Consider the following 21,271-nt stretch of genomic DNA (forward strand, 5'->3'; position numbering starts at 1 on the left):
AAATTCCCCGAGATGCAGAAGAAAAAACAGGCCCGCGGGGGAGCAGGTTAGAGATGGGCAAAGCTTGGAGGGGTGGAATTATGCGATAGGAACGGCAGAAAAACCTGTAAAGCGTACAGGTGTGTCCCAGCAACTCCGAAGGTAAGCGGGTGCCGACGCAGCCCCTCTCTATCGCGCTTGCGCAGTGCTACCTCCTTGTGCACCCCCGCCCCTGCCCGCGGCTGAAGATTTACTTGTCTCTCGGCAACCATTCACCCGAAGAGCCAATCAGAGCGCGCCTTTCGCCCCGCCCCCGCCGTCAGCGCCGGGGCGGAAGGATCCCGTGGGGACCGGCGCCGCCCCGCCCCGCCCCGCCCCTGGCTCCCCAGGAGGGCAGGCTCCGGGGCGGGGACGGGGGGCGGGGACGGGGGCGCGGGGGCGTCGTCCTGCCGTATAAGAACGGAGGGGGCGGCGGCGGGACAGCTCACTTTGGTGCCGCTGCCTGGGGGCTGTAGTGACCGCGCCGCTGCTCCTGGAGGCTGCCCACGCCAAGGACCTTTCTCTGTCGCCTCGTCTTCCACCGCCCAGGTGAGTCCACAGTCCCCTCCTCTACAGGTGTGAGGATGCGGCGGCCCTTGTGAGCCGCGCGCTCTGCCCTCGAGGGTCTGTCCGGGCCAAGCGGTGCTCAAGGCTGTGCCGAGCCTGGTCGGGGGAACCCTCGGAGGGGAGGTACAGACAGGTGCCAGGACCAGGGCTCCTTTCCCCTCGGGCTCCCGCGACGACCCCCGCCCTCTACACACCCGCCCCGAGGGCCAGAGGAGACGGCCCAAGAGGGAGCTACAACTCTCCAGAGTCCTGAGCCCGGGCTTGGCAGACTTCAGCGAGTTCCTGCTCTGCGCGTCCCGCGGGCTGCGCGCTGGCCGGGCCCGCCGTGGCGTCGGAAGAGTGTGATGGGCGCCTCGGCTGCTTCCCCGGATCAGACGGTGCCGCCGCCGCCCCTTCCCTTCCTGCAGTCTCTCCGCGCTCTCTCGGGCGCGTTCGCCTTCGCCGCCTGGCCGAGTGCGAATTCGAATGCGGCGGTTTCACGAGGCGCAGTTGGAGGCGCGGTGGTCAGGGGCCGGGAGGGGAGGGGCGCTGCCCGGGCTCATTGCCTGGGCCTGGGTTTTACGGAGGAGAGCGGGGATCCTTCACTCTTCATGGACTCACACTCGACTGTGGACACCGTGGGGAGCGAAGTGACCCAAGAGAGTGACTTGTGCGCTGCGCGTCTCGGAAACTTCTCGAGAATCCGGAGTCTGTGAAACCTGGTTCCTCCCCTTTTTGGAATGGCAGTTGCTTACCGCGTAGGTGAAAAGCCCTGAGTCAGTTGATTCGGATAGCGGTGCTGCCGGTGGCTGATAGGCGCGTCTGCCCCCGGAGGTGTAGCGGTCCGGGGGCTCCCGTGGCCCGGTCGCGAGGCAGGAGGGAGCTGGGTGGGAGGGGAGGCGGAGGAGGGTGGCGAGCCCGGAGAGTGCATGTTGGCAGCCTGCGCACCTAAGCGCAGGAACCCAAGCGAGGAAACCAAACGGCGCTACCTCGAAGTTGGAGGGGAGGACAGCAGAAATGCCTGGCGAGTTTTTCTGGAGGACTCAAGTCCTCAGGAAAACTGACTGTTAGGGCTGGACCAGGCGGGAGGGATCATCTCAGCCCCCTTCCCTCCCCGTTTTTATCCGGAGCCGGGCTTCTGCGGGGCTCTGACCGGTTTCTTGTGTTAAGTAGGAACCTGCTTCCTTTTTAACGTTTTCCGGTTTTTTATGGAGACATAACATGCATACAATGAAGTGCTTAAAGTGCACTTATAGTAGTAAGTAAGTAAGCTTTCATAAAGAATGTGCATGTCGTCGTTTGTGTTTTGACAACTTGTTCTTCAGGATACTTGGTAGGTGGGTTAGGGGACTACACCAGCCCAGGAAATAAGATGATTAAATCTTCGTAAAGTAGACTCCTGGCTGGCCCAGCTGCCCTCCAGCGGGATGAGGGTGGCCATTGTTGGCTACACCAACCTTTCAATCTGAATACCTTGGCCAGGAAGCAAGGCAGGCAGCTGGGAGGGTGGAAGGAGAGCATGCCCAGAATCTACTGTGTTTGGAATCCCCAGAGGTGTTACTGAGGGAGAGCTGCCCCATTGGACCCTGCAGTTTAAGGGGGTGGGGTAGGGGCTAAAAAATCCTGACTGTTCTCTTGGCTTTCAGGGAAGTGGTCTGAGCCGGATCAGCAGTGGTTCTGTCCTCTGGCATTCTTGTTTGTGAAGATGGAAAACTTACTATCTCTGGAGTCAAGCTTAGTGGACTTCAGATAACTGAAACCTTGTCTCTTAAGGTATACCCATAGCTTTAGAGTACGTATATTCTCAATAAAGAGTTTTTAGAGGATTTTCATATATTGTATATAAGTGTTCAGGTAGTTATGGGTTTTTTTAATTTCTCTGCCAGGAGGCCTCTAAATTGTTAACAAAGCTTCCTAATTTTGTAACTTTGTACCTAGAACTAATAGCTGTACTCTTTACGCTGAGTTTCTTCCACAATACTTACCTTGTATCCAGAGATTAAATCCTCTGAAGGAAAAGGATTTGGCTCTTAGCCTGTTGTCTGAATGAGTGTGACTTAGCTGAGCACCAGTGGCTGTCCCTACTTAGTTTCTTCAGTTTTGCTGTGAGTAATCAGCAGAATCTCATTGCCAGTTTCAGAAGCCCTCTCCCACCCACCTCTGTCTCCCAATACTGCACATGCTTAGGCTACATCCCCCAGTGTTCAAGGCCGGGGGAGATTATGCACATCTTGCAGTACCCAACAGAGAACAGAGAATTCCTCATACTTCTGAAAGTCCAAGGAACAGTGGAGCAATAAAGATAACTTAAGAGTGGACTGTAGTGCTCTTGTTCTCACAGTACCATTAACCAGACACATTTGATATAAAACTAGAAAACTACCTTAAAATTTTTTTTACTGCTCAAGTAAATACCTTGTTTTCATCTTTCATCTTTGATATGTTGTGTTCATGGAGTCACCGTCTCTGAATGGATATGTTAAGCCTTTTTTGCATAACTGAGAGAAACTGCAGAAGCCCAAGACTAGTTTCATGAGTTAAGTTAAACTTGTGTTGCTTTTGTGTTTCTTGGTTTCACACCTCACTCTGGGCTGTATGTTGTTTTGTGTGCATGTGTGTTTAGGGATTAAGAGGGAGCAATGCAGTCTGAAGTTACTTGGGATAAAACATTACTCTGGTTAGATAAGGTCCATTGCTTTTTTGTGTTGTTACTGAGGTAAACAAGGCGATATAGAAAAATGCTTTCTGCCATCTTGTTTTGACTGCAGTACACTAATTGACATAAAGTGGTATGATGAAGCAGACCCCTCTGTGTTTTAAGAAATGTTCATGTGTTTAAAGCAACTTGGACATATCAGTAGTGCTGATCTTTTGTGATGTTGTCAGGACATAAAGTCTCTCAAACTTTTTTACCCTTTCACTACATGCATTAAGGAAGCTTATATTTAGAATTTAAATGGTTTAGAGGAAGCATTTTATATAAGCCAACTATATAAGGAAGCCTTAGAAATTGTTTAGAATTAATAGATTTTGTACAGCTGGCCTCTAGCTTGTTCTAGAACTATTTGAGAACTTCTTGGAACAACAGGAAAAAACCAATATGAGAAAATAACTGCTGATGTTAAGCAACTCTCCATGTAGGATGTTTTTTAGTCTCAGAGCCTGAGACTAACGTCTTGGAGTCTTGGTCACTAAACTGCGTAGAGTGTTGTTTATTTCTTGGATAACAGTGATTGAGTCAGTAAGTAGTTAAGTGCTTCCTGGGAAGTAGTTTGTGCCAGGTGCTGAGGAGGCCAAGGGAATGGCATTCCAGAAGGCTTCTGGAAGCGCTGTGGATGGAGAGGAGCTGAGTTGGCTTCCCTGTGTGTTCCGTTTTCTCTCGTTTCTGTTGGCCGCTGGCACGAGAGACCCCGAAAAGTGGGATCTGCTCATTGCTGAGTCCTCAGCGCCTGCTTCCAGAGCCGGCCTGGCACACGGAAGGTCTTCCTGTCATTGCATACGTGTTCAGCTGGTGATGGACCATCATTCTTTGCAAGGAGGGAGGTGTACTTTAAATGGGTGATCTCCTGGTGGGCCAAGGCAACCAGGGTGGTTTCTGGGTCTTCTTTTAAGTGGAGGCCTTAGGAGAAAGGTGTGGAGCTACGGGGCAGGGACTACTAATTGAGCAGCAGCTGAAACTCCTCAAGCTGAGCTGCAGGCTGGCTCCCTTAAGCACTGCCCATCCTTCCCGCCCTCCCTGACACCAGCCTCACATGGCTCACTCAGCCTTTCTCTCTCTGCATTCACTCGGTTGCTAGTTCTGCTGATTCTTTCTCTTTTTTATTTTTTGCTTCCACTGTCATCACTGACCTGGTTTAGGGGCCTGTAGGCAGCAACTTGACAGAGCAATAACCGAGCACGTCTCCCTGCCTCTGGCCAATTCTACCGTCTCGTGCACCTCGAACACCGTCGTCGGAGCTCACAGGAACTGCCCATTCGTCTTGAAGCTGAGCCTCCTTTCCAACACTTGTTACCTTTCTGACTCTTTATTTTTGACCTCCCTTGCAGAGTCTAACTGCCCTACCTTGCCTCACAAAACACATACTCAAATGTTTGGACAAATGAATGCTGAGGACGGGAGAGAAGGTAATCATGCATCTTGCCCAGCTGCCTTCTCCTTACCCCAGATACACTGCTGACCCCTGCCCTCTGCTTGTCAGAGTTAGAGAGGGACGTTAGGACTCCCGCAGCTGCGTGGTCTTGGGCAGTTCTGTCATTCACATGGAACAACTGCATGGTAGCGACAATAGGAAGTGTGCTGATGCAGAAGCAGAGATGAAGCGGACACTAATTGAGCATCTGACATGCGTCCAGTTGCGTGCCCGGGGTTGCTCAACTAGGAACAAGCACTGCTGCTGTCCCTGTGCCCAGGCCCTTGTAATCTTTGTAGTACCTCCTCTCTGCTTGTCAGGCCACCTTTAGTTGTGGGGAGACCTGAATTCCGGTCCTTGTGGAGCCTGCCTTTACCTCTTCAGGCTTCAGTTTCTTCATTATGGTAAGGACTTCAGACTAGACCAGCGCTGTCCAGCAGAAATGTGAGAGGCACAATTGACTTTCTAGTAGGCACATTAAAGCATAAAAATAGATGAAATTCATTTTAATAATAAGCCTTTTTAATCTGCCATATCAAATGTCATTTCAATATGTAATCAATACAAAAAATCTAAATGAGGTAGTTTACATTCCTTTTTTCACACTGAGTCCTTGAAGTCCAGTATGTGTGTGTTTGGCACTTACAGCCCATCTCAGTTTAGGTTTACCATATTGGGCAGCACAGGTCTAGACCACCTGCAAATATATTTCACTCCCAAATTCTGATTCTGCACGTGTGGGAGGCAAGAGCTAATGACCCAAAGTTACGGAAGAAGAGTGTGAGCCAGGTTATATGCTCTAAAGGGCAGGGATCTTTGTTTCTTGCTTTCTAGTATATCGTAAGCTCCTAGAACAGTGCTCAGAACATAGTAGGCACTCAGATATTTGAAAGAGTGAAAGGAAAGTCAGTCATGGCTAACTTACTGATAATCATTCACCCCGTGAGTCAGGCTTGACACTAAAACACGTGACGTTTGATTCCTAGTCCAGTGCTCATTCTTTTGTTAAGTTTCTTAGATAATAATCATAAGTTAATAGAATTTCAAAGAACTGCTGATAAAATCTTCTGGCAGGGGACCAAGACACAACCAACAATTAAATTTTATCAACAATTAAAATTTGAGTGACAATGCAAGAGGTAACTTTCAAGTAAAAGGTGCTTATGAGATATCTGATGCATTAATTACTTGATAATTCTAAACTCAAGCTGCTGCCGCGCTCAGTACCTGGAGGTCAGGTACCTGCTGCATGCATGCTATCTCCTTGGGAAGGATCTGTGTGGAAAAAAAAACAACAAACAAACAAACAAACAAAAAAACACCTGGCTGGAAGTGTATGTGTAATTAGCATCCCTGCTGAGGTGGAGGTCAGCTCATACACAGACCCTTGTGCTTGGGTGTGTCTATGTGCCTAACCTGTGATAAGGGCTGCATTTGAGGAACTAAGAGTTGCTTGTCCGTTTCCTGATAAGGCCCAGGGATGCTGCTAGTGCCTAGAGAGGACTTTTCAAAGCTCTAAGCTGGCAAGTTAGATAGTAAAGCAGCCTTTGATAAAACCTGCGGGCTGTCAGCTCTTAAGCCCTGTGGATTGTGTGTGAACTCAGTCAGCCTTACAGTAAGCAGTCTCCTCTCTAGAATTATCCTATTTTTCCCAGTCTCGTCAATCTCTAAAACAGAAGGGCCGGCTCTGTTTGGGGATCTCTTTTAATGAATTCAGACCAGTAACACCTCTGATTTAGAAAGAAGCATTTGATGGTGTGAGAGGGAGTTACCAAGTAGCAACAAAGATGATTTCCAGTTCAGGTTGTGTGTGAAGCGCTTAACACTGACACCTTGGAAAAACATCAGAGCTTTTGTGCCTAACTTCCGTCTAAAGATGTCTGTGTTCTGACCTCGTTAATATTTCCATCTGCAGCGACTTTAGAGTATTGGTTTCAGCACTTGAACTTCTGAGGCGTCCCTGTTGGAGTGTCTGAGCCAGTGTTTTGCAGCCGCAGTGCTGTCTCTCCCAGCATTATCTACTCACCCACGCTTTCTTAAGCATCTTATTTTCCAAGGTGGGAAAGAATATTCTGCTGGAGTTGTCCTGGGGCAGGTGTCTGTGGGTGGAGCTGTGTGTCGGCATCGCTGGGAAGTGAGGGTTTGTGAAGGCCCCTCAGACTCTGACAGCCCAGTGCACGATTTCAGCTTAGGACTCTGCTTGCCACAGCTCATACGGTGTCCCCGTTGCCGTGGGAATCTAACCGAATTTTTTGACTCTAGTAAACATCACTGTTCAATGGCTGGGAGGTTGCTGATAACCTTGAGAAAATCGCCTGAGACCTCCGGCTGAACGTGATCGAGCTGAGAGTGAGAAAAGACCAACTGTCGGGCTTGTTGTGCCACTGACTTAGAAATGTTTTCTCTGGGCGGTTATTTCTTTGAACTGAGGTGGAATGTGTGGCAGGTATTTGAGTTGGCAACTGTAACAAAAACTTCTTGGAGAAAAATTAGCATAGACTATATTTTGTTGTTCTTTAAAAAAAAAAAAAGGGCATTATTTTATCTGGATCTGACGCTTTGGGCCATCTGCTAATCTAAACCCTTATTCCATGGACATGAGACCCTGGTGTGTGCCTCTGTTATCTGGAACTTTCTAATGTGTTTGGAGATGTGGAGGAGTCTCCAGAATGAGGCCCCTCGCTGATGGTGGGGCCCAGCCCAGGTGAGCAGCTCGTAGACAAGAGGCTTCCTCAGGCCTGCCCCCCACTTCCTAGGTAACTTCTGGCCTTCACCCCCAGGGAATTCAAGGAGTGAGGGAGGATTTCTCTTCAAAAGCCCAGATCCATATTGATGCTGGTTTTTCTCCTTTCTGCCCACTTATCTGCTGCTGCCTATATCAAGCAGCGGGACTGATGTTCATGGTCAAAGTGCCCGGCTCTGGCTTGTGGGTGAAAGAATCTCAAGGGTCCAACTGCGTGCAGGTGGGGAAAGCAGCAGGTGTCCAGTCCCAACTGCAGCATTCGTGGGGTCTTCCTGTTTTCAGTTTTGTTCTAGTCTTCTTTCCTGGGCTAGCCCTTAGAGTCCCGGCCGCTGCCTGCACACGCACCAGCTGTCTCTCTGTAGCACCCATTGGGGTATCAGTTTCTTTGATCTGAGAAGGTTGTCCTCGTGTCTGTAGGCAGTGTCCTATCCTGTTGCTTGCTTTGTCAGCGGATCAACACTCCTGATCTCCCAGCCGTCAGAGCGCATCCCAGTAGTTGTTCCTTTATTCGATGAGCAAAGCAGCATGCCTAGTCTGCTGGACCAAGACTGGTGCATTCCTAAAAACCTCTCTCTTTGTGCCATTATTTTTTCCTATTAATGCTTGTCTGGCAAACTGACTGTCCCCGCTCCTGTCACTTCTGGATTCTCTCTCCTGGACTTGCTTTCTCTAAAATCAAGACTGCCCTGCAACACGGCTGGTTATCTGGTAGCTCCCCTCAGAAAGTTAGGATCCTAGGCTGCCATCTCCCAGCCCTTGTTCCTTTAAAACAAACATTAGCGTAACTATTAGCATTTCTTAATTATGTTCAGTTCTGGTGGCTCCTGCCAGGCTGTATACACGCCCCCCCCAATCCAGAATGATTTTGAGGGAGGAGTTTTTGTACTGACAGTTGTTAGATACTTTGATTCTGAATACTTAGGCCTTGGTTTCAGAACTTGGCATCTGGTTTTACCCCACGTAAGTGGCCGGAGCACATTTTGCCAAACTTCTTTCCATAAAAACCATCTCGTTAAAAAAAAAAATCTTCATACCTTCTTTCCTTTTCCTTCTACACATGGCCATCTCCTTCCTGTGACTACCTGAGTGACTAGCTTTTCTTCAGGCGCCCTGTCCCTGAAAGCTATCCACCTCCTAGGAAGCCTCTTAAATCTAATTTCTGCCACTTCGGGCATCCTTGAACAGTTTACAGTTTTTGTGTTGTCTTTGTTCCCCCTTTCCCCATCTGTAAAGGGGGATGAGGTTATCTCCCTTATAGGGTTGTTGTAGGAATCAAATAGGTTGATCCAGATAGAGCCCTGGAAGCACTGTCTTGCTGCCTATTCGGGACATTGTCAAATGGTTTGGCACTGGGCTAAATATCGAGTCACATTTGGTGTCCCCTGACCATGGCTGTGGCTGCAGCTATACGAAAAGCCCCTGGAGAGTTCTGCACACATTAGTACCTGACGGGAGCTTCTGAGGAAGTAGTAAAAGTAACCCTGTGGGAAAAGGACTCAGGCAGGCCTAGATGATGTTTGTGTTATGAAACAACTGAGAAGTAGGACTTCCCCACACACTGTGGCCAATAAATTATCTTCCTTGGTGTCTTTCTGAGGAGCACAGCTGAGTTACCTTGGTGCCTTTTGCTTTGCTAGAATCCGCACAGAAGCAGACAGTAAAGGGTGACCGACTCCAGCTTTGCTGCCCTTGGTGTGTATGGTGTGGGCAGGTGGCGATGGGAAGATTTTAACCATGGTTGTATACCTAATGGAAGGTTTCTGGCTCCTTTTTTATTTTATTTTATTTTTTTAGGACCAACAAAATCTTTGTTTTAGAAAAGATTTTAGTAGCAACAAGAACTGTCTGTCCCAGTGCACTTGTGGTTTGGGACGTGTGCTTACCACTCTCCCCACCCACGAAGGCAGCCCTTGTAGGGAGCTACCAGTTCCAAGAGTTAGGACAGTAGCCGTGGAGTTGAGGACCTGGGGTCGATTCACTTAATCTTTTGTGAACCTCACTACTTATTTTGTGAAAAAGGGACAGTTGTGGCTTCCTCAGAAGCCTGTGAGGATTAAATGGCAAGTGATGTGAAGTGGCTCCTACTAAGTATTATTTCATTTGCTTTTGCACACACCTCTACACCCTTTATTTTATAAGCAAATAAGAAATAGGCCAGGAGTTGCGGTTCTCATTCACTCAGGATAAGGTATTACAAAGTGTATTGCTGTCCACTTTTACTTCTGCTTCAGTTCTCTAGGATTTTACACACAATGAAATGGTCTCTTTTTGCCTAAAGTGTCCTGTGTTGTACATGAGGGAGAAGAATTTGTGTGGAAGGTGTGTGGGAAGACTCACAGTGTGTGGGTTGCCTCTTGGCCAGGAGCCAGGGACGGCAGGTGTCTTTGTTCCATGTGCACCCTTCTTTGAGTCTGTCACCGGGCTTGGTTCATTGCCCATGACTGGTTCTCTTACCCTGAGCTGGAAAGTTTTATTAGGAAGATCCACGCTTTAGAGGTAGCATCCAGAAACAGTGAAAGGGAATTCTTGTCATCAGAGGAATGCTGCAGTGTGTTGGTGTTTCTTTTGTGTTCTTAAACCCACAGTAAGGTCAGAAGAAGGTGATGCTTGGTTGCCTCTGGACTGATGAAAAGCTTCAGTAGCTGAGAGAGCCTCAGTTGAAGCCTCAGCATTTTCCTGAAACCTTCTAGACAGTCACCTAGATAGCTTTCGTGTTAAATATCACAGACCTACACTTAGGTATATACGGCCGTTACCTTCATGGTTGTATACCAAACCAGGAACTCTGGACAATTTCTATGTCTAGTGCCAGGCACAAAATAGGAATCTGTGTTGATTTGATCTAAGACCTGCATGCAACTGTCAACTGCTTAGTTCTCTTATCTCCACCTCTTGCGCCTGCCTCTCCCACTTGCCCACCTTCAGTCCCTCATGCCTTCATGGTGTCTTCCACCCTTGTTTCTGGAGTTCCTTGGCTAGTCCAGGGCTCTAGATAAGCCGTGAGGCAATTTTTGCCCCCTATTAGTGATCAAACAAAGGTTTTCAGATCAACTTGTCTTGAGCAGCAGGAAACTATAAGGTAGGTTTGACATCAGCCCTTTCCTCAGGGAGCTTGGTCTGCTCTTCTGGCCTAATTTTTCTTTCTCTCCCTCTTTTACTGCCACCTCTGCAAACCTGTTTTTTTTCACCCCCCCAGTGTGTGTATTCTACTTTCTGCTGCAGTCAGATGACAGAAGAAAAGGGAATTCAAGGATCCCTGAAATAGTTGTTCATCAGGAGTCAAACCTTTTGGAAGATTAAGTAGTTTGGACTGAGTGGGCAGCTGGTCATCTTGACTTGTAAAAAGGTGCCTGAATTTTCAAGTCAGTGAAAAATTATGGCTCCAACCTTTTCTGCTTTCTATTGTGCAAAATACAATGAATCTGCTTCTCAAACAGTGAAAGAGAAATCAAACACTTGTGTTTGAATTTACTAGAGTTCAAATTAATGTGTTTTCTAGCCACTATTTTGTTCTGCTAACTAGAATTTGCCTTTAACCAGGGCCTTTCATGAATTGGGAATGTGTGTTCCACGTGATTCTTTTATGCAGGGATTATATCAGTGTTGATTTAACGTGGTTAATTAAAACTAAAACTGTTGCTCTAAGCACTGGTGTGTTATCTAAGCACTGGGAGCCTATGACTTGGATTTATTCTAGTAATACCAGTGTTTGTCCAAGTAACTTGAAAATGCTTTTGGTATTCAGGATTGTTTGGATGAGTGAGGGAAAATGAATTCCTTTCTAATAGGCACAAATGACTTCTTTTAAGCTCTTTGAATGAACTAAACACTTAATGTGAACTTAGTGTAAATTTGAGCCTTCAATAGATTGAGCTCCTCTATATCTAAATCATGGTAAATTGAGAGAATTAAAAACTATAGCATGGACGTGGCATTTGTCATGTCCCACACTGTGCTTTTACGTAGACTACTTTTTTCCAAAACTTAACCCCTTATGTGTGAAAAGTTGGCATGGAAGAGGCCAGCCATAGGCATCTTGGATTCCTGAAGGTGTTTGTTGTGTTTATTAAAGTTCTTGCAACTATAGCCAGTAATCAACATAGTATCACCAGAGTAGCTATATGTTTGAAATGAGAAATAGCAATTCTGTGAAACTGCAAAAAATATTTTTGGATGACAAACATAGAATGGGACCAGATGAGGTGGCTTTTCATTATTTTGAGAGTTTTGGGTTTGTTCATTTGTTTGTTTTAAATAAATAATGACATCTTTTAAAGAGTACATAAGTAGAAACTTGACTAAAAGGCATTTTAGGGGGAATAAAAAGTCCTTCCTCCCCCACCATCACTGCAGAAATCAACATTTAAGGCTTGGAGGGGAAGCTTCCAAGTATATTTGATTTTTGGCACATGGATGTGGAGGGAGGAGTGGTGAGAAAGGAATTGAAGAAATTAAGGTAGCAGATGAATAGAAGGCTCATAAGGGAGAGATTTTAGAACATGGATCATAAGATTTTCAATTTTTAACTAACATACGTATAGGTTCCAAATACAAAGGGCACAGAATAAGTTTTCTTCTTCCCCTGCCCGCTAAACTAGAGGTGATATTTGGTATAGGTTGAGCTACCTCTTGTGTATATTATACATAGAGTTTATATGCTTGTATTAATATAAGAATAAATGTTTACAGTTTTAACTTTTCTATTAATGACTCTTGATGAAAATTTCACATTCATACAGAAAGAGCAGACACCATTATTTTCAACAACTGCATGCCTTTGTATGCTGTTGTATACATGTGTCAAATCATTTAACCCTCTTCTGATGAATACTTACAGCTTTATGAATAATTCTCCATTGACTGTCTTGGTGCATACTTGCAAGTATGCCTGTAGGATAAAATTCAGAGTAGACTTAATAGAAGTGGAATTGCTATGTCAAAGGGTATGTCCACTTAAGAATCTTGCACTGTTCTCCAGAAAGCCCATGGACAGTGTACTAGAGGTGTCTCCTTCCCACACTTGGGGCTTATTTTTATTTTTCTTCCTTTCAGTGCAGAAAAAGAGACTTATTATCTTTGCCAATTTGATAGGTAAAAACAATACATTGAGGTTTTAATTTGCCCCACCGTTAAGTAAGGTCAAATGTTAGATGTCTATGTCCATTGAGCCTTCTCTGTTGATGTCCTGGTATGTGATTTGTAGAAGCTCCTTATTCATTAAGAAAGTGAATACTTTGCCCAATGATACAAATCTTTTTTTTTTTTCAGTCTTCTGACTTTATGGCATTTTTACCATGTGTATACTTCTATTTTTATAGATTCAAATATATCAATTTTTGTGGCTTTTAAGGTTTAGGTGATTTATAAAGGACTACTCTGTTAAGTATATATAACTACTATCCTTTTTTCCTAGTACTCTTAGAGTTTCATCCTTTTACACTTAAGTCTTTGATCCATCCATCTAGATCTTAGTTTGGCATGAGATAGGGAGCCACCTTTTTTTTTAAATCTAGATAACTATCTAGATGTCTTCCCCCACCTTTACTATATTGAAATGCCCCTTTATTATATACTAAATCCATTTATGTATTTGATTTTATTTTTAGGTTTTAAAGATTTTGTTCCATCGATTTGCTTTTTGTGCCAGTAACATGCTGTTTCAATGATTGTGACTTTGTGATATCTCTTACAGGCCAGTATATATAACTTTTATTTTTCATAGCTTTTTCGTGGCTATTCCTGCCCTTCCTCCCACATGAACCTTACAAACTCTTAGTCTAAAACAGATTCTAACAGAATTTACTACAAGTTCACAGATTGTAAAAGGCATGAAAATTCTCACTCATATATACTTCCCCCTGCACCAAAGGAAAGGGCTATAGCTTCCAGATTCTCACTGGTCTTAGATGCCCCTCTGCCAAAGTTCTAGAGTAGGAGTAGTCCTGCCTTTAACCCTGTAGGGACCCCCTTTGGAACAACTCCTTTAAAAAAAAAAAAAGACTCTAGTCAAAGTAATTCCTACAGTTATTCTCCTCTGTAATGTTATCGAGGTTCTTTCTGGAGATTTTCTTAAAATTGCTACTTGAATCCCAAGTACTGATTGCGTTATGGCTTTTCCATTGCTGTGTGACTTCTCACACCTGTATCACAAACATGATCTTTGAAAGCACAACAGGTGCTACAGTGGAAAGTGAGTTGTATCTCCGTAGAGAGGCCAACATGCCTGAAATCTGTGCCACGAGATCATAGTCTAGCTGTGTCTCAAAGCCAGTCATACCTTTCTATAATCATTTGAACTTCATTATGTAGCACCCTATACAATAAACTCAAATGTACTATATGCTAATCATAAAAGAGGCCACAGAGAATTACTATTATAAGTGTATAGGGAACATGATAAAGAGAACTCTGTTGCAAATCTGACTTGAAACCAAATGCTAGCTGCAATAACCATTAAGTATTTCATCTCAGATTTTGCTTGGTGTCTAACTTAGGAGTGCCTTTTTTAATGCTGTCCAAAGAGGTTTGAAGGGAAACTTTTATCTTCTTCTTCACAAGATCCTGCAGTGAGCAGTGGAGGGCTCGTCCTCAGGTTGGTCTTCTAGAGCCTGCTTTGATCACACAGTCAGCCTCCTACTTTCTGCCTCTCAGCCTAGCCACGAGCTCATGTTGCCTTTCTGTTGGCTTCTGTAGCCTCCCCATAAGTGGACTTATCTGTGGCCTTCCCATTCACCCCATCAAGGGACACCCCTTCTTCTGCCTTTGTATTACATTTTATTTCTGCTACTAGAACTGTCCACACCACACACTGCCTTGTATTGATTCCTTGCATTCTTACCCTCCTTCTTGATAGGGAGCACCCAGAAAGCTCATCTCCATCTCCGTGTGCCCAGCAATGCCCTGACACTGAGTAACAACCACGGGGAATCCCTGGCAGTGGTGCAAGGCCAGAAATCCATGTTGGAACCCTCAGAGAATGCATGCCGATGTGTATTCAAACGCAGCAGCTTCCAAACAATGAAACTGCAGAAGTCATTAGGATGGATTTTGTGTGTGTCTAGCAAGTCAGAAAGGCAGAGGGGGTGGGAAAACTTTTCACAGTGAAATCTGAGGACCGCACCTTGTCCCTTTGTTTTGACTTTTATGTCCATCCAGCTAATACATGACCTATGTGGATCCACAAGCACCTTGGACTTTTTAATATATCAGTATTTGTTTTTATATATTAGGATTTCCAGAAATCCACTATATTTCATTTTTTTGCAAAGTAGAGTGTAGTTGAAAATTACTTTGGAAACTTTGTGGCTCTAGCAGGTGAAGTATAAGAAGTGGTATTTTTCTAGTACTCAGTGCTAGCTTTATTTTCCTTAGGTAGCTTCAGTGTACTATTTTTCAAAATACAGTTGAAAGATCACACTGCCCTGAGGAAGTTGGCCATGTCCTGTGAAGGGCATCTTTGCTGGGAAGAATGGTTCTACCACATAGATGACTTTTGTTGACCAGAAATCTAGTTACACAAACAACTCCTTTGGTTCTATCTTGGATGACAGATGTATTTGTTATAGGACAGACCTCTCCCGTAAGTGAAAGGGACATGGGAATCCTGCTGAGGGAACATGCATTATTCTAGCAAAAGTGGTTGTATGCCCACTTCTTGGTGAGGTCATAGTCCAGAGTTGAGAATCCGTCTGCTCATGGAGTGGGAGAAGTCGTGTGTGTGTGTGTGTGTGTGTGTGTGTATCATGTGTACTGTGTGTGGGTATTGTCACCTAGGTATCAACCAGTTCAAAACGTAGTTAGGGAGCCAACGGCAGAAATAACTTGCGGAGAAGACAGAACGTTAGCAAGCCATAGAGGCCCATTACTGAAGAATACTGTGTTTAAGTGATTTGGTTCCCTTCACACATACCAGCACACTCCAGCTCCTGCTCCCACACAGTTGAAAGAAGCAAAACAATAACCCACACAAAACAAAACCATGAAGTCATCTAAGTCGGTATAGAAGTTTGTGTATGTTTGTCCTTACTCTATGTCGGAACTTTCCTTTACCTACATAGCTCATTTAATCCTCACAGCAACACTGAACAGTAGGTGCTGTTTATCATCATTTTACAGGAAAATGTTCAGAGACAAATACCTCTGAGTCCCTTGAGCTGCTTTGCCAGGCAGAAGAGAATCCTAACCCTGTTTCTCACCTCTCTCTTTCAGTTTCCTCGGCCAGAACGTCCCCCAAGATGGCAGAGGAGAGCAGCAGTGCCAGGGACTGCGTTTCCTTCAGCGTGCTCAACTGGGATCAGGTTAGCCGGCTGCACGAGGTCCTGACCGAGGTCGTACCCATCCACGGACGAGGCAACTTTCCAACCTTGGAGATAACTCTGAAGGACATCGTCCAGACCGTCCGCAGCCGGCTGGAGGAGGCAGGCATCAAAGTGCAGGATGTCCGGCTGAATGGCTCTGCAGCTGGCCACGTTTTGGTCAAAGACAACGGCCTGGGTTGCAAAGACCTGGACCTGATCTTTCACGTGGCTCTTCCAACAGAAGCAGAATTTCAGCTGGTCAGAGATGTGGTTCTGTGTTCCCTTCTGAACTTCCTGCCAGACGGCGTGAACAAGCTCAAAATCAGTCCAGTGACTCTGAAGGAGGCGTACGTGCAGAAGCTGGTGAAGGTCTGCACGGACACTGACCGCTGGAGCCTGATTTCCCTCTCCAACAAGAACGGGAGGAACGTGGAGCTGAAGTTTGTCGACTCCATCCGGCGTCAGTTTGAGTTTAGTGTGGACTCTTTCCAAATCATCCTGGATTCTTTGCTTTTTTTCTATGACTGCTCCAGTAACCCCATCTCTGAGCACTTCCACCCCACAGTGATCGGGGAGAGCATGTACGGGGACTTTGAGGAAGCCTTTGATCACCTGCAGAACAGACTGATCGCCACCAAGAACCCCGAAGAAATCAGAGGCGGGGGACTTCTCAAGTACAGCAACCTTCTCGTGCGGGACTTCAGGCCCACGGACCAGGAAGAAATCAAAACTCTAGAGCGATACATGTGCTCCAGGTTTTTCATCGACTTCCCGGACATCCTTGAACAGCAAAGGAAGTTGGAGACCTACCTGCAAAACCACTTTGCTGAAGAAGAGAGAAGCAAATACGACTACCTCATGATCCTTCGCAGGGTAGTGAACGAGAGCACCGTGTGCCTCATGGGACACGAACGCAGGCAGACCCTGAACCTCATCTCCCTCCTGGCCTTGCGCGTGCTAGCAGAACAAAACATCATCCCCAACGCCACCAACGTCACCTGTTACTACCAGCCAGCTCCTTATGTCAGTGATGGCAACTTCAACAACTACTACGTTGCCCATCCTCCAGTTACCTACAGCCAGCCTTACCCTACCTGGCTGCCCTGTAACTAACCTTGAGACCTGAGGGTTTCCACGGTGGGAGCCCCAGTACAGCCAGGGCTCTCAGGTAGGGGAGCCTCCTTCTAGATGTAGGTGTTTGGCTTTTAAAGCGGAACTCAGCTCTGATTTTGGTTTTTTTTTCTTTGTGTACCCATTGGAATGGGTCTACCGTAACCATGAGCCAACCCTAAAAGGACCCATAGTAAGTGCCACTTTGGAAAATGCTGTAGGAAGTGTGAACTATCTACATCTTTCCAAGACAGACACGAATGTGTCACATCCCAAGCATTAGCACGTGGGGGTTTGAGCCCTGCAATAACAGATTGGGAGAGCTTGGGCAGCATATGAGAAGTGTTAAGCTACTTTTCTTCTCACTTGCTCCTAGAGTAGGCTGTGTTGGTCCTCGCTTGGGATTCTCAGCAGTTTCATGGAAGTTGTGCTGATAATCTCTTTTCTTGTATCAATTTTAGTCAGGCAGAAAATGGAAAACATGAGGGTGCTCTTGTGACCTAATTTTTGTTCAAGGGACTAAATTGCTTATGTTTATTCCCTGTCAGCAGAGCTGAGAATTTCTTTCATCAATAAACCAAAGCCAATAGCTGGAGAATTGAGATCTGGTTGGAAGTGGTTTATGGTTTAGATGCTGTGTTATCTTGAGGAATTATGAGATATTGCTGAGAAAAAAAAATAACCTTTTCTTGAAATGTAACTTGAAAACAAAATAAAATGTGGAACATAATGTTAAAGTAGAATTGTGGTGGTGGTGGTGGGAGGGGTGATTGTAAATAGGAAACATTGAATGTTCATTCTTTTTTTCTTTAAGGAATTCTTATTGAATGACACCTTTTTTTCCCTCCTTCATCAGCTCTTTCGGGGCTGACTTTCGTTTTGCTCTTCCTAAGACAGGATTGTGCTGGGTCTAGAGTCATTATGGGAACTGACATGAGGGTCTTCCCGTGTTTTAATTGGAAACCCATTTTGGTCACATTCCAAGTGTGACAAGCTGTTTTTCTGGAGTACTTTGGCTATTTTTGGTTTTTTGTTATTTCTGTTTTTGTATTTTCAAAAATAGTAATTTCCTTCTCCAGGTGTTTTTGACAGCAGATGAATTCAGGAATTTCAATAGAACCGAGTGACCTGTGGAATTGCTTTAGAATATAATGTGCTGTCTATGTGCTGTGCGTGCAGGTATGAGGTTCGTGTTCAGCCTGGCCTGGTATGCGTCGGAGCTACCAAGGCACTTTGAAGTCATTCCAGTGTATTTGGAAAGAATTGAGTGAATGAGAATGATTCTGGTACATTTGACCATACTTGTTTATATTCTGCACTTTAGAAGGAAAACAGTGTTAATCTCTAGTCAAAAGCAAACTTAGTAAATGGAAGACTTCTAGCTACTGTTGCTTTTCTCAGTAGATTTAGATAACAGATTTTGTGTTTTGAAACTTTTTGTGGGATCTCTTAGGAAGCATCACTTTAGGGGGTATCAAGGGCAAAGACAGTCAATATTGCCAGCCATCTTGGTTTCTGAAGTGAATTGATGAAATCCGTGCTCCTGATTTTTATTTTCTCCTGTGCCCATAAAAATCCAAAGCCCTAAGTGATTGCTTTCTCCTCGCTTTAAGCAATGAAGTTATCTTAATGCAGAAATGCTTGGGAGAAAATGAGTGGTTTACCTTTTTCTAAAAATATTTTCAGATGATGTTTTGGTCCCCTTAAAAGCAGCTCAGATGTGACTAAAATGCGAGGTATTCGTGTTGTGCTACCTGAGGTGACTGGAAGCCACTTCTTAATGTAACTAGCTGCTGTTGCCCTGTGAGCCTTAGGTGTATTTGAATTCATTGGCTTTGAGTCAAGGCTGGTTCTGCTTGAGGGAACCCAGGGTGCTTCAGTGTTAAAAAGGGGCAATGAAGAGCGAATCCCAGTGAAGAGTGATCCCAACTTTGAAAACTATCTGGTTATCCATGACCTTAAAAGCTGCCATTGTGGTCAAATGGCAACATATTTGCACAAAAATGACACATTTGTTTAACCAAAGCTTTGAAATGTGATAAAGCCACCAACATAGGCACTTGCTAACACAAATCAGTATTGCTTCTACTTAGAAGGCTTGGGGACCAGTAATGAGGTACCGGATGAAGATAGGATCTGCATCAAGTAATTAAATTTCCAGTTTGTCCTTGGAGTTCTTTCTGCCTGTATTTTTTTCCTACCTGGTAATAGTTCTCCTATGAGGATGAAGGGAGGTACAGAAGTTGTGAGAAATTCCCAGCCCCTAGTCTTTACCATTGTACGATGGCCATCTTGGTGGGGTATCTTCACCTGACTTCTTTAGTCAGCCCAGCTCTTTTTGTCATTTGAGAATAGACACATGTTCTAAAACTATCAGGGTAAAAAGTTACACTGACCAAAGTTGCACTTTTACAACACAACCCCCAGACTAATGGTGTCTCCACCTCTAGGTGCCTTTTCCCAGCCTCAGAATAAGCTGGGTAACCTTGAATTTCAGGTGTCTGGAAATTCTAGCTGAAACCTGCCTTTCATACTACTCATACAAGCATCAGGTACCCTGGACTTGTACTTAGTCCAGTGGTTCTGATTTTTTGTGTGTTGAGTAACATGAAACTTGGCAGTGGTAGAGGGCACTGAAGTTCAAGTGCAAGTTCTAATCTAAATTTAAGCAGTCTCTCATTTGTTTCATGACTTTGAACTGTTTTCTGATGCTTTCTGCAAGTAGGAAGCCTGTTCTCCCAGCCTGCTTCTTGGAGTCCATTTGAGCAGCAGTGAGGTGAAAATACTACCTCTTCCCCTTGTGTTGGCAGAAGAGCATACACTAGATTCTGGGCCTTGAGCTTCAGTCTGACCTTTCAATCTTACCTTGGCAGTAAGACATTATTCCTCAGTAACTTCAGTGCTGAAACTAAACTCTATATCCCTAACACCTTCAAATCAGAGTTCCTGATAACCACATGTAGTATGTGACGTGGCCCATACCAGGGAGACCTGGCAGGTGGGGTGAGTTGGGCAGGGAAGATGATGCTTAGCTCCTGGTATATGGGACAGATGAGGTTTGGTGTTCACGTTTGTTTTCCAGTTTGGCCTCCACTAGAGATTGAGCCACAGAGTGCTGTGTGTGAACCTGTGTTTTGTGGCAGTGCATTAAATTGCTAAAGCCCTGAATCTGCTTATCCTTCAGCCTCACTTCACGCACTAACCCCTTACCTTTGTGGTTGGTTAGGATTTTAACTAGTTCTGCTTTGTTAACTTTGGGAAATGGTGCCACTCAAAAGCAACTTCCTAACTTTAGGAATCACTCCTTTCTAGTTAAATTTCTGGTACTGGTGCCTTGTATTAGAATGCAGCTTCCTTCTTAGCTCAAATGTCCTCTTCCAGAGAGTGGATTAAAGTATCGTTATCCAGTGGTGAGAAGAGAACTTGATGCTCACCGGGGCCATTAACTCCTGGGTATCTGACTGGGGCTCTGCACTAGGGAGAACCCTTTTGGTGGATTCTTTAAGTCGGAAGAACTTCCAGTTTCCAAGGTTGGATTCACATCCTTAATCTGGCAGAGACCAGAATTTCACAGCTGACTTTGGAACATATTCCAGTTCAACCAGTAAATTCAGAGGACCAAGGGAGATGTGTAGAGGAGAATTTTAAAAGATTTGGCAACTTTTCAGGATTACTTTTGGAGACCTCTAAGGATCGGGAAAGAAAAGGCTTTTTTTTTTCTTTTTTGTGAGTTCAAGTGCCTAAATCTTGTTTACCTATCACTTTTTAAAAAAAAAAATAGTTGAAGTGTAAGCTAAAGAAAATGCATGGAGTTTTGCCTGGGCTAGTGAGAGCTGGTACAAATTCTCGTGTGTGTTTGCATAGGAAGGTGAGATGACCATCCACTAAAGAGGAAGTAATTGAATAATATGGATTGGAAGGTATTCTTTAAAAATCAAGCTATCTGGCCTTTTTCTTATGGATAAAAACTTAATTTTCTTAAAACAGCAATTTATTTCCAAATTAATGTAGATGAAAAGTAAGATACCCATTAGACTAAATTCGAAGCTTTTCTGTTCTATATTTGCATAGCCTTTGAAATATTTTTTAGCAGTGCCTAGGATGTGTGGGGTTTCCTCTTTGGTGTAATGGTCACTAACCTTCTTACTTGATGCAGAGATAAAATCACTTGTCAATGCAAAATGTGTTAGAACTTGATAAATTAAAGCTTTGAGTTTGAGAAATAAAGGTATATTTAAAACTAAAAGCTTGTCAGTTATGGTCATTGGTTTGTTTTCCTAATGGCAAACATATTTAGGTTTCAGCAAACATGTTCACTGGAGATGGGCAGTTATCACCATTATCAGCCCTGGATACTTCTCTGAAAGATGGTGCTTTCTCTTGGGAGAGGGGTGTAGTTACCTTGGAAGTCACAAATCCCTTAATAT

General features: G+C 44.8%; 1 protein-coding gene across 3 annotated transcripts; it reads left to right on the forward strand.

Annotated features, from left to right (window-relative positions):
• Positions 1–504: 504 nt before the first annotated feature.
• TENT5C (terminal nucleotidyltransferase 5C) lies at positions 505–21,090 on the forward strand. Of its 3 annotated transcripts, none has more exons than XM_045546926.1 (2): positions 505–567; positions 15,646–21,090. In XM_045546926.1, exon 2 carries the CDS (start codon positions 15,672–15,674, stop codon positions 16,845–16,847), a length of 1,176 nt encoding a protein of 391 aa, XP_045402882.1. In that variant the 5' UTR covers positions 505–567; positions 15,646–15,671; the 3' UTR covers positions 16,848–21,090. The 3 variants fall into 3 exon arrangements, 2 of the variants coding, with proteins under 2 accessions (XP_045402882.1, XP_045402881.1); XR_006734054.1 differs by lacking the exons at positions 505–567; positions 15,646–21,090 and adding exons at positions 1,442–2,337; positions 4,612–4,633; XM_045546925.1 differs by lacking the exon at positions 505–567 and adding an exon at positions 2,206–2,337.
• Positions 21,091–21,271: the final 181 nt, after the last annotated feature.

This window comes from Lemur catta, chromosome 3, assembly GCF_020740605.2.
Source record: "Lemur catta isolate mLemCat1 chromosome 3, mLemCat1.pri, whole genome shotgun sequence".
In the NCBI taxonomy this organism is placed as follows: domain Eukaryota; kingdom Metazoa; phylum Chordata; class Mammalia; order Primates; family Lemuridae; genus Lemur; species Lemur catta.

Coding starts and splice junctions, on each gene's coding strand:
- TENT5C (XM_045546926.1), top strand. CDS start 15,672: ATGGCAGAGGAGAGCAGCAGTGCCAGGGACTGCGTTTCCTTCAGCGTG.